The sequence below is a fragment of the Cibotium barometz genome, chromosome 8, assembly GCF_041138505.1.
Source record: "Cibotium barometz isolate CiBa-2024 chromosome 8, ASM4113850v1, whole genome shotgun sequence".
In the NCBI taxonomy this organism is placed as follows: Eukaryota; Viridiplantae; Streptophyta; class Polypodiopsida; order Cyatheales; family Cibotiaceae; genus Cibotium; species Cibotium barometz.
The window spans coordinates 35,248,480-35,262,045 of record NC_141053.1 but is presented as its reverse complement, the minus strand read 5'-3'; the positions used below and the strand labels follow the sequence as shown (position 1 = coordinate 35,262,045).

At 42.2% G+C, this 13,566-nt stretch overlaps 1 protein-coding gene across 1 annotated transcript; it reads left to right on the top strand.

Moving 5' to 3' along the window:
- Positions 1 to 697: 697 nt before the first annotated feature.
- LOC147636194 (uncharacterized) lies at positions 698 to 1,761 on the top strand. The gene is made up of 3 exons (XM_086801111.1): positions 698 to 873; positions 1,167 to 1,272; positions 1,353 to 1,761. Exons 1-3 carry the CDS (start codon positions 759 to 761, stop codon positions 1,429 to 1,431), a joined length of 300 nt encoding a protein of 99 aa, XP_086657237.1. The 5' UTR covers positions 698 to 758; the 3' UTR covers positions 1,432 to 1,761.
- The last annotated feature ends 11,805 nt before the right edge of the window (positions 1,762 to 13,566 follow it).

Below are 13,566 nucleotides of genomic sequence, written 5' to 3'. Positions count from 1 at the left end.
CAGTAAGAGGTGTGGTGTTTGTGCTCTATTAATGGTTGCATATTTGTATAAACTGCTTATTAGTAGGTGAGGAACTTGGATGAGCGTGATTGTACATCTCTCCTTTTTACGATAGAGAATATGGGTTTGTCTTGTTAGGTTAGCATATATATAATAAATGTAAATGAAGGATTCTTTCTTATCCATGACCTATTCGCATGGACTCTATCTTAGCCAATCGTTGCATTGGGTTGGTGGGTTGCACATGGGGGAGGGGCGTTGTTGTTAGAAAAATGTATGATAGTGTGTGAGTTCAATTGAGGGGGGTATATTTATGCGATATTAAAAAAGGCTTCCAAGTTTAGAAAGAAAAAAGGGTCATTTTATAGCGTCAAGATTTATGGGTTTTTAAAGTGAGGGGTGGGTATGTTCGGGGTGAGGGTTTGAACTTAGGCCCTCTGATTGAGAGCCAATGGGCTACACCAACTCGCCCCAACTCAACCCAACTCGACCCAACTGAGGTACCCAGATCTATAGGTTTTATAATATGTACATGTGATATACATGTGATATACATGATCCATCTATGTAGGTGGACATTTGGATAAAGATGAAAGGCATGTGGGGGCCTTTCGAATATGCTGATGTCCTTTTGCAATTTGCAAAGCTCGTCCTCATCCGAATCCTTATAGGCACGTGGGTAGTTATGTATAAACTTATGCCTCTCTAGGAAGGACTGATTCTTACTGTTTGATGCCACAGGACCATTCAGCATCATCATGATGCGCAAGGAGGACACCGTGAAGCTCATCAGCGCTGAGGGCTTCGAGTTCGTCATCGATCGCAGGGCCGCCATTGTCTCCAACACCATCAAAAACATGCTCAACTCTTCTGGTAAGCACCTTTTCTCTTGGCACTTTAGGGTTTCGGAATTGGCTTCTCTGCTTCCAGTCGTGCGTTTAGGGTTAGGGTGTTAATGGTGTCTTTTCCCTCTTCTTCTACTTCTGTGGCAACCAGGCTTTTCTGCTTTCCTTGGGGTTTCTTTTTGGGGGAGGGGTTTCTTTGCCCATCTGCTGCCAGGTTTTCTTAGGGTTTGCCATTATTCAAAGAAGGTTTCTTGTTATGATTTGTTTGCTGTGCATTTAGGGTTTGCAGGGTTTCCTGACTGGTGATCTCTGCATGTACAGGGGGCTTCACAGAGACGGAGCTGGGCGAAGTGAAGTTTCCAGAGATCAGTACCCACATCCTTGAGAAAGTATGCCAATACTTCTACTGGTCATTGCAGTTTGCCAGGTGAGGCCCTTACGAGTATTTACTTGTTGACACACGTGTGTGTGTGTGTGTCCTTTGATGTATGTGATTGCATTGTGCAGTGGGATGGAGACTGAATTCCATATTGAACCCGAAATTACATTAGAATTGATGATGGCAGCCAACTACTTGCACACGTGAAACCAATGCTGTCAATTGTTCTGTGTTAAAAGGTTGTTTTTTTTCTACATGTTTGTACATGCCTGTACACACGAGTCTACACTTCAATGGTCATGTTAGGAGCATCAGTTGTGAGGTTCTGGTACGTGACACGCTTTATGCAAGGCACAAGAAAGCATTGGAGGATTGCATGTAAGATCTAAAAGATGGTTCTCTTAGGTGACAGCGTTTCACCTCTTGTAAATGAAGCGTACAGACCAGTCTTTTCGCATGTACGGAGTCCCAGTGCTCGAAAAAAAAAACATATTTTTCAACCAATCAAAATAAGGACTAATTCCTTAATCTTAAATCTATCTGGTGTTTGGTTCGAAATCTCTACCATATGCCGGTTTTATAACTAAAATATATGAAAAATCATTCCTTAAAATAATGGCTGCTTAAAATTGCAATCCGTTTTTTTTTTTAAAATTCTGGTTGGTACAAATACACTATGATGCTGTTTTTTTCGAATCTTGACACTAAATCCTCGCATGTTTGTGATTTAAGTGCCATGATTGGCCGAGTGTGTACAAGCTAGGGATGTCAAGAGTGTGTGCAAGCTCGGGGGTCGGGGCTAACATCGAGCCTTGTTAACTGTCTCAAATGCATTTGATGTAACTTGGCCATCTGGGCCTATTTTGGCACAGTTGAAAATGTGTGCAAAACTTGGCCAGCACGTTAGTACATGGCTTCATATATTGTAGGTGGGAATGCGAGATAGACTATTTTTATGACCATATTTGATGTTGCTAATTTCCTCATGGCGAGAGGAGCCATACTAAAAAAGACTTGTCTTGTGTTTACATCCCTTCAAATTGACATTGAGAGTGTAATCTTTGAGTTTAATATATACAATTGGACATTGGAGTAGAACGAACTTTTGTGTGAAAAAGCAACAAATCCCTTATGTGCTTGCCTTTGTGTTCAAACTTTCTTCAAGTTGGTCTTTTTCTCTCTCTAAATGTTAGTTTTAAAACACCTCTCTCTCTCTCTCTCTCTCTCTCTCTCTAAATGTTCGTTTTAAAACCCCCCCCCCCCCTCTCTCTCTCTCTCTCTCTCTCTCTCTCTCTCTCTCTACACACACACACGCACACAAAATCATAAATGAAGAAACTATACAATGGACATCAAATTGTCACAATTAGGAATGTCAATGACAACTAAATCTTGGATCTCTAAGTGCAAAGTGCATTCAAGCAAAAATCAAAGAATTGTGACATGAAAATGAAGAGCTCAAATATTTGCATGCAAACATAAGAATGTACATATGCTTTAACAAGGTAGTGGACTTGACAAAGGTAGCAATAGTGGACTTGACGACAGTTATGCAAGAGAGAAGACAATGTGCTTAGAAGAGTGCCAGTATCCATCTATACAAGCCTTTTGGAGGAATATAGGAAGGATGCCTCGCCACTATTACATAACATGTAGGGCAGATTGAGTTGAGTTCAAGAAGGTGCAAGGTGATGTGATTGAAGCACTCAAAGAACCCTTGTGGAGCTCAAGTTATAAGGTGATGTGATGAAAGAAAAGCTAGTCAACAAGCTGTACACACCTCTAGTTTGAAAGACAAAGTAGTCGCCTAAGTGTACGTGCCACAAATAAAATGTAAGGGATTTGATCCTTGAATTGTGTGTACATGCCACAAATAAAATGTAAGGGATTTGACCCCTGAATTGTGTGCACTAAATGTCGATAGGAAACACACTTTAATAGACATGAGTGCAAGGTTATCAAAGACATTGTGAGCATGCAAGAGCTAGACATTGAAAGAGCATGGCATGATACCACCAAAGAACACCTAATTGGTGTTCAAGCTCACACAACCATCATCCCATTTGGTAGTACTAAAAAAGAGGGTAACATTAGAAGACACCACAATCTTCATGTATATAGACCTCACGCATGCAAATTTGATAATGAAGGAAATGTTTTGAAGAATTACAGTTCACTAGGGGTAAAAACAAATGGGTTGTATACGTCTTCATTAAAGGAAAAAATACATCTCCTAAGTTTAGCCACCAACAAGGTCTCTCTCTACCTTGTGTGCTTGTGTTTTAGGCACATCATTTACAAAAGATAGGCCAAGTAGTCTGATTAGAAATCCTCAACTATAATAGATACTTCTTGCAAAATGAGCGTCAAACCCTAGCCATCCTTCATTGAATTTAGCCATCAAAGTAGAACATAAGGGTTTCATGAAATGCCAATGTTTTTAGAAAGTCATTATTAATTCATGGGAGGAATTTTTTTTGGTCACAAGAATCACGTCACAACATTTGCTTTATCGAAATTGATTTTGTCAAGGCTTATGTTAGGATTTAATTAGACGGTGCGAGTTTCAAGGGATCTTATTATCAACATGGTTAGAGCCTTTCAGTAAGGTGCCTTCTCTCCCTTGTCTTATTTGTAGTTGTTAATCATGCTCTTGGTTGATCAATAAAGAGAAGATAGTAGTATAATAATGCTTTGGGCAAGGATTGGTGGATCAATGTTAGATAAATAAAGCAAAGGACTTGATGACAAGCTATTCAAAGGAGAGCTAGTACCATAGCAACATGAGAGTGTATCATCAATGCTTGCAATCAACAATTGTGAATGTCAATCTAAGGCAAGCAGTCTATTAGGATCTTGGTATAAGGAGAAATCTCTCACCACTCACTTACCTTTTAAACTAGAATTGAAATGACATATGCAAATAAATAAACTATAGCAAAAGCATATGAAAACACAAAAGTATGAAAAAATAATATAAGACAAAGCATTGGGTGTAATCTCGCCCTTCCCGTACTCCCTCTCCCATTGACATGTGTGGTCTCTTACCTTATCTTAGTATAACTAAGAAATTAATTTTTGGATTTATATTTCTAGTAAGAGAAAATAAGATTTTGATAAGATGAGAAATTTCAAAGCTTGAGAAATCAAAAAATAAAAAATAAAAGATTAATAATCAAGTTATCGTGCAAAAATTAAGTTGGGGATTTCCATATTTATATGTGAATCCCTCTCTGCACATTGAGGTTAAAATAATAATAAAAATAATATTTAAAAAATTTCTTTACCATAAAATAATTATTTTTTTTAGAAAAATTGATTTATCATAATAACTCATAAAAATATGCAAGGGAATATGTGTGCATTAGTCTTAACAAAGAATATGAATAGAGTGCATATTTAATTAAATTCAAGGATGAATTGGTCAAAGGTTAAAGTGTGAGGTTGAATGCTCAATGCAAAAAATTTAAGATTAATTTTTTTAAAAAAAGTAATTAATGTGGAGATAAGCATAATGAACTAATAGAAAAATCTAGGCGTGTATAGACGTGCTAGTTAACTAGGTGCATGGGTATGTTAATCCCTTTTCGTACACCATTGCTTAGCACTACTTATCCGCTCCACATGATGGTGCACATGCATATCACTTTGGTGTACATATCCTATATTTTGCCATAGCATATTTGGGTAACATTGAGCTTCATGTGTATCTATTGTCTTATCTACACTCACCATGTGGCACTTGTGCATACATGATAGGCTTATATTTTACTATTTAAAGTGAGCATGAATGAGGGAGATCTCATTTCCCTCTAGAGCCTAAGTTGTGGATTCTATCCTTTTGTTCTCTCCATTGAGTGTGAGTGTGAGAGGCTTGTGGTTGAGAGCTTGTGTGTGGGTTTGCCATCTTCCCATTGCCATGTTTACTTAAGCTTAGGCTTATGAGTGGGATGTGAGTACGGAGTGAGAGTGTGTAGTGTGAGTGATATATTGAGTTGCTTTCCTTTTCCTTTTTTAGTTAAGTTTGTTACCCTCTTTTCCTCTTCCTCTTATTTTCATTAAATTAGCCTATTAAACTGGACTACAAATGGAGATTAGTACATTCTTTTATTCATTATTCTTTGCCTGAGGACTTGGGTTAGAGACGAGATCTTGAACATCTCTCATGGCTATTCCATTGATCTGCGAATGCCCGGATTAGAGAGCACCTCATTGGTGGCTTAAGAATGGTTTCGTTTTTGAGACAAATTTGCAAGGAGGTATCTTTGTCAAAAGTGTGATTGTCATCAATATGCTTCTTGGCTACATCAACAAGAGAAAAACAATCCTCATTGTGGTCTTATGGCTTTTTCTGCCGCAGCAGTCAATCTCTCATCACCCCCACTGGCCGGGAGAATCATCAATTTTTCACAAGACGAGCTCACCTCTCTTCAGCACGACATTGATCTTGAGGTCCAAACTACCCTTGTTGCAAGAGTTTATGGTTCCCACCCCTCTCGTTCCCAGGCCCGTGAATGGCTTCTAGCTCCCTTCGGAGCTGATTGTACACTTTTAGGATACTCGTTTACTTGGTCAAGGCTTCTTCTAGGTGGACTTTCATTCTTCAAAAGCTACTTCTTAGGCTTTGGCTAGCAGCCCCTTTCCTCTTGGTCCTAGGAAGATTTTCTTCTTTCAGTACCATGTGGGCTTTGATCCAGTGGTGGAGGATCAGCGCCTTACCCCGGTCTCACTACGGTTCCTTGCTCTTCCCGGTCCTATTGGAAGATTTGAGCTTCCATAGGGGCATCCTTTGGCCAGGTTCTAGAGGTACCAATCCTCCCGATCTCTCCCGCCTCAGCTTCCGCGGCCGTTACCGCCACTCTTGATGGTGTACCTCAGGTCCTTGTGCTTGTTCCTGATCCATCGATTACTGATGATCACGTTATGCTTCAGAGACCTGACGGATCTCATTTCCACCAGAGGATGGAGATTGCAGGCAGACCTGACCAATGTCAAATTTGTCGTCGAGACAGGGTCACATTGCTAGAGATTGTCCCAGATCGAGGGGCCATGCTAGGAGGCGGCGTGGTCCTGCCCATCAGAGGCCTTCTACAAATGCCGAGACTCCAGCTGCTCCTTTGCCATAGCAAACCACCCAGTGTTGAGTTGTGGTTAGGGATGGTAGGCACCCTCGGACCCCCATACTTTCCCCTTCAGAGGAGGATGCTGCATTACAGTTACAGGATGATTGCACCCTTGAGGATGATGTTGCACATTCACATTGTCATGGTACCTCTCTAGTTCTAAGGACTAGCCTTGGCTTTTCCCCAGAGTGGGAGAGAGACGTAAGGTTTACATCGTCAGATTTTCCCTCCCTTACCTATGCAAGACGTACTTCCACCTCTAAAGGGGGTCCTTCGTCGACCACGAGATCTGGTCGTTCCTACTCTGAGTCTTTTTAAGGATTGTCTCTTGGAACATTTAGGGTCTTGGGGGTTTTTTTTCGCGTCGCGAGGAAACAAATTGTAAAAATCCAGCTTCATTGTGCAGTCAGGTGGACCTATGGATATATTGCTCTTGTTGCAAGAGCATAAACTAGATGCTAGTCAGTGTGGGAGATCAGGCAAGCTTCTCTCGGGACACACCTTTTGGTCACCGACGGCTATTGGTACCAAGGGTGGTTTTTGTATCTCTGTTTCAGCTTTGATCTTGCTTTGCATCATTGGACAGGGTGTCATTTTGCCTGCGAGAGCGCAGTGGATCCTTCTTATGCAGGGTACTACACGCATTGGTATTCTCAACCTCTATGCTCCCAACCATAGAGGTGAGAGGATTGCCTTTTGGAAATCTCTCACTACATTGATGCCTCTTGCCGACCATTGGATTATTGGTGGGGATTTTAATATGGTTGAGATGCCAACGGATAAAAGAGGTGGACATGAGGGCTTGGTGCATCCTCTTGAAAGAGCGTCTTGGGAGAGGTTTATACTCTCCATTCATGGTAGAGATTGTTGGCATGAGGATGACATTTTGAGGAGTCCATCCACTCTTCTTTATTCATGGTCTAACAGGAGAAGAGATGTAGGATGTATCTATGCACAATTAGACAGATTTTATGTGGATGATTGGGTGCTTGACATAGGTGGACATACTTTGATTGCTACAGGCACCTCCAAATCGGATCATTGCCCAGTGGTTTTATGTATTAGAGATCCAAATTGCCATGGATCAGCACCCCATGTACGCATCCCTGATCATTTGTTTTCAGATGCAAAACTATCGCGTCGTATGCTTGATATTTGGAGATCTCATGACTTCTTACAAGCCTCTCAAAGCCTGGCCTTTGCTCTCAATGATATTAGTGACTTTCATCACACATGTGCCTTGTCTAAGAGGCAAGAGGCCTTGGACTTAGAAAGGGCTATTAGACGTAGATTGGCTGCCTTGCAGAAAGAGCACGAGAAACATCCTCATGCTCAATGGGTTGCAGATTCTTTATGTACTGTTAGAGTAGAACTTCATCACTCTCTTGAGCAGTGCTCGGAGTATCGTTTCCATGCCCAGGAATCCTTTTGGACACAGATGGGTGGTAGATGTAACAAACATTTCTTTGCTTCTCATAGCCCATCTCATGCCAGAGATAGTGTTAGGCAGTTGTTTTGCAGGATTCACATGGCACTCTTCACTCAGATCCTCTTATGGTTAGACAGATTGCCACTGATTTCTATTGCCAGCTTCTTAGTGCTGAGCCGCATTCTGATCTGAGACATAGGGCATAGAGGAAGGTTTGGAATGCATTGCTACATTTGATCATCGAGGAGATGTGTGCTGCTCTGGATGCCCCTTTTTCTATGCAGGAGTTCAGTCATGCTCTTCATGCCTTACCTCATGGTAAGTGTCGAGGGGAGGATGGCCTCTCCCCTGTTTTTTTTCACTACTTTTTGGGATGAGATTGGGACTGAGATAACATCGGCTTTGCAAGAGATGTGGGACACAGGTTCTATGCCTTCTTCTCTCACTGAGGGGCTTATTTATCTTATTCTTAAGAGCGGGGATAAGACATTGATTGGCCAGTGGAGATCTATCACCTTACTTGGGACTGCCTATAAGATTCTTGCTAAGGCAGTGAGCATTAGGTTGCAGCCAATTATGCAGGATGTTATTCATGATACCCAGAATGGATTCTTACATGGCAGGAGCATATTTGATAACATTTTCTCGTTTTGGGAGGCCGTCGAATGGGCTAAAGCGAGCAATCAGCCCTTAGCCATTCTGCTCTTGGATTTTGAGAAGGCCTCACTCTAGCACACATTAGGGGGAGAGATAAGCAAGAGAAAGACTCTATTGTACAGTGGGAGAGTATATTGCATTATGATAGAAATTCACTTATATACATGGCCATAAATATTCACACTCACTTAAATTGTGGCCGACAAGGCACTTTAGGCTCATAAGAGGCCTAATGCGATTACCATGACTACTCTCATAATATATCCATGAAGTACATCAATTATGACTTCATCCTAACTTACTATGCATTAGCCTAAGCTAATGAAGCTAATATTCACACTCACTTAAATTGTGGCCGACAAGGCACTTTAGGCTCATAAGAGTCCTAATGCGATTACCATGACTACTCTCATAATATATCCATGAAGTACATCAATTATGACTTCATCCTAACTTACTATGCATTAGCCTAAGCTAATGCTACTAATGCTAGGGGATGTTCACACCCAAGATAATACCAAAATGCTAGGGGGTGCTACTAATGCTAGGGGATGTTCACACCCAAGATAATACCAAAATGCTAGGGGGTGTTTACACCCATCAATTCCTCTCTTCCCCTTTGTTTAATTGGGGATGTACTATCTCCTATCAATGCCAAGTACGTCATGAAAATCTATGAATAAGTGGCTCTTAGAAGGTACAATGCAAGCCATTTCAAGTCATACAACATAATCAAGTAGAACCATAAAATTGATGGTAGACCAAGGAGATGGTGGGAAGATGACCTCCACTAATCTGACGAAGAATCCATAAGCATATACCGATGAAGAATCTCATCCAGGGACACTCAAGTGTGCTATCATCTATGTTAATGTAGCCAATTGTTTCTACTCCATGTGTCCAGGAAGTCAGCTTTATCTCCGAAATTCAAGAAGTTTGCTTCCGCTCTAGGTATCCACAAAGTGAGTCCTCCCTTGGGTCCTAAAATAACAACACCCAACAAGTAACTGCATTCTAGAAATAACTGCATCATTTTCTGATGCTTTAACATTTTCATTTTGGTCTATATATTTGTCTTTCCTTGGACTTACAGGCGACTCGATAAGTACCTCACTAAGACTCTCCTCTGGACCTCATGCCTTCTCTCTCGGACTTACATGCATCATGGTAGGGACCTCATTGAACCTCTCCCCAGGCCCTCATGCCTATTTCTGTTGGACTTATAGGTGACACAGTAGGGACCTCGATGAGCCTCTTTTCCGGACCTCATGCCTTCTCTCTCGAACTTACGGGCATCACAGTAGGGAACTCATTGAGCCTCTCCTTTGGCTCTCATGCCTCAGTTTTTTTACTTGCATGCGACATGGTAGGGACCTCGCTAGGCCTTTCCTTTGGACCTCATGCCTTCTCTCTCGAACTTGCAGGTGTCATGGGGGGATCTCATCGAGCCTCTCTGGCCCTCATGCCTCATTCTTGAAATTATAGGTGACACAATAGGGACCTTGCTAGTGGGACTTTTCTCTGGACCTCATGCCTTCTCTCTCAGACTTACATGCATCACGGTGGTAGGGACCTCATTGAGCCTCTCCTCCGGCCCTCATGCCACATTCTTTTTAATGTTTTTATTCATACAAAATTTCAAGACAATGTACGACAATTGATGTATTTGCAATTTGCAAATTACTCACCATCTATGTCTATTAGATCATCCTGTAACATACCCATCTTCACTAATAAAGAAATGTCCATGTAATTATGAGTTTTTATGGTATAAAAATCAATGATTTTATTATTTGAGTCATTTCTACTTAGAATCTTCAAATTCTGAGCCCAAATTTGGAATCTACGTGCGATTTTACCCTAATATAGGATTTTACAGCATCCAAAACGGACACCAGATCAAGCCTATACGCAAATTTCAGTCATTTTAGTTAAAAAACGGTGACCTTTAAACCTTAATGAATGCACGACCGGGCATCCGATTGACGAACGGTCTGAACCCCTACGACCAGGAGAACCTCCTGGACAAAAAAATTTTTCGTCCCTCGGGCGGTCCGGCACGCAAATCGAGACGGGCGTCCCAAATTTGGGTACCCCGTCCCAAAATTTAGTCCGTACACACTTATTAGGGTGCTCGTACGATGGTCGCCCAAGAACCAAAAGACGACCGCCCACTGTATGGTCCACACGTACCCTTACGTGGACACCCATGCTACCCCAGACCAGATAAGGTACATGCGTACCACTCCTTTCCTGGACAACCGGCACCGTACCTTTCCCCTAGACCCATGCACGCCCACTGATCCATAGGCTTTGACGGTACACCGTCCTTTCGTCCTTGCTTTGCGCAGCACCCGTACCCTCACCCCTCAGCTATATAAAACCCCGGGGTGCTCCACAGGCAGTACACATCTCTGTGCTGCGTATGCCCTGTTGTACCATCGTTCGTACCGCTGTCCGTCCCTGTGTGGCGTACTTGCTGCAGTACAACCGCCCCTTGCAGCCACCCCTCTCACACCCCCTCACTTGGCTCTTTTCAGATAAGCTAAAATTCCTCCATCCCCCTCTTCCTTAGAGGCAGTGTCCTTAACTCTTCCCCCCCCCATTTGCGTAGACTTTAATAAGGGTTTTTTTGCCTCAAGAAAGGGTTCATGCGCCATATTCTTTTGCTCATACGGTGAGCAAATGAGCTCAGAATTCAGATCCGACTGAAGCGTTTCAATCGCAGCAGCGAGCTCTACGAGGTGACGCCTAAGATGGCCTCTTCTCGGAGACGTCAAAATATTGTCTCAAGAGGAGCGCGCAATAACGAGATGAGGGAAGATGCTCCCAATGCGGCTCCAGCCCTCCCTTTTCAAGCTCCTCAAGGAAATGGTGGCAAGGTTAGCTTGGTTAATTTTTAAAAGAAGAGAATTTCCTTAAATTAGTGTTAATGAATGGTATCTTTTCCTTTTAAAATGACAACATAAAAATTGTATGAAGTTACGAATTATGTGATGCTGTATTCGATAAATTGCGTTGAAATTGTTATCTTCATGAATTGTGAATGCTATAGTTAATAAATTGCATTGAAGTTGTTATCTTTAGAATTCAAGATTTTTTTTGGCTTCAACGCTAACTCCGTTTCGTGCTTGTGTAGCCGGGCGGCGTCGTTAGCAAAGCCCGGGAATGGCCCAAGGTATCCCTCATACCATTGGGAGAAATAAGGATCGCCGATTAAGGTGAGAGATTATGAGGCTGCCTAGTTCTGAGGGCCCAGGCTAGTGCGGTAAATAAGCCCACCCTAGTGTGCAGACATCCCTCTGAGGGGCGGGAGGATCAAGCGATGGAGCCTGAGAGGGCGACAGGCCGGCTTGAGTCCTCGCCAGCGGTCGACGATGAGGTGTACGGTCCCGTAGGGTTTTGCCCAACATGTAGAGGCTGGAAGGCCGAATTCTAGATCATTGGCAAAATAAAGGAAATGAATAAGAGAGTGTACCATCGAGTGGGTAAAGAAGCTAGCTGTGGTAGGTCGAGGCTCCTGTGGCGACTGAGGTATAGGTGGCTGCGGCTTATATGGAATTGACTCATGTATAAACTTTTTTTTTAAAAATATATCTTGTCTTTAGTATGATTGCATTGTGTAAAAAGGCTGTTTTAATGAACCTTGTGAAAAAGGGCCTTAATCAAGGAATATGTTTATTTATGTCAAACAGTGTGGTAGGATTAATTAGAAAACAAATTGATGCGTGAGTAGGGTGGAAAGTGGGAGGATGGAATGTCCCGACGGCACCATCCTACGGACGGGTGGACCAGATTAGTCGGGTAGCTTTCCAACAGATTAAGTGAAAGCCCTACGCTAGATAATTAGGTTCTTGGGCAACTCTATTCTAGAAGACTAGGCCAGCGGCTGTGCCTTGCATAAGATGAGGAAAAAAGCGTTGTCTCTAGAAATTGAGTCTAGTAGTTGTCCAATTTATGATCAATTGCCCTATGTGGGTGATTTGATGTTTAGAAAAATCACGCTTCCCCTGCGGGATAGAGCTAGGTCATACCTATAAATCGTATCCTTGAATCTCTACAGGGTCAAGGTATCGATGAATAGGAAATTTTTCCCAAGATAAGACTTAGTGGACTATCTTAAGTGTTTCTCCCATTTTTGAAGGGAGGAACCTTACACATCCACTCCGAGTTTCCCACGGAGGTGTAGGATGCGTTCCATGTACTCCATGCAGTAGGCATAGATGAGTCAGATCATCAAAGCCAACATGTTGTATGCCATATGTGTTCTTATTTTAATATGCTCATGTAAGATTTACTTGAACTCATTCTCCAATGATAGTGCACAATAAAAATTTCGGTGACCCCTTGCATTACAGTGCTTACATAAATAGAATTGACAATCTTTATCGTGATACAACTCACACTTTCTCCCCATTTTTAGTGTTTAATTTGAACTAAGGCCCCGCAACTAGTGCACCACACCACCACAAGACTAAGTGTGCTCCTAACAAGTAGAGCTTGGTGCAATACCAAGGTTCTTGCCATTCATACGGAAGGCAACACGATCTTGCCCTCCTTCATAGTAGAGCTCAATGCGGGCATGAATATATCCCACAACCTTGAGCTCACAACACAAGAAGGCACACTCTATAGACAAATCAACAAGAGGCAATTAGTCCCTCCTAGAAGAAAATTAGAGCTTGTATAACAAGTTGAACAGAGAAAAGAGGAGGAAAAGAGAGGCCATGCTTCTCCTAGCACAAAGTTTGCCAAATTAGCAAGGGAGGCGACTCTCAGCACTATGGGCTCTATCTAGAAGAGAAAAATGCAAGCAGTAAACAAACAGCAAAGCTAGGGCCATGAGAAACACCTCTGTTATCTCTAACAACATTGTGGCGTGATCACACATGCTTCATCTACCGTGTAGTGTGGCCGAATAGAAGGCCTTGAAGCAGTAACACCTAGCTGATCTCTGCAAGAGAAGTAAACAAGAAAAGCCGCTCTTTCTATAATATGAGAAGGCAAAGCCACAAGCACAACTCCCTGATAGCGCAACTCCTTCATTCGTAACCTACAAAGTCTCCTTGGATTAAAACCTATAGCCTCAAAGTAGGAAATTTTCAGTAAACACGTACATTGGATAGAGATGCA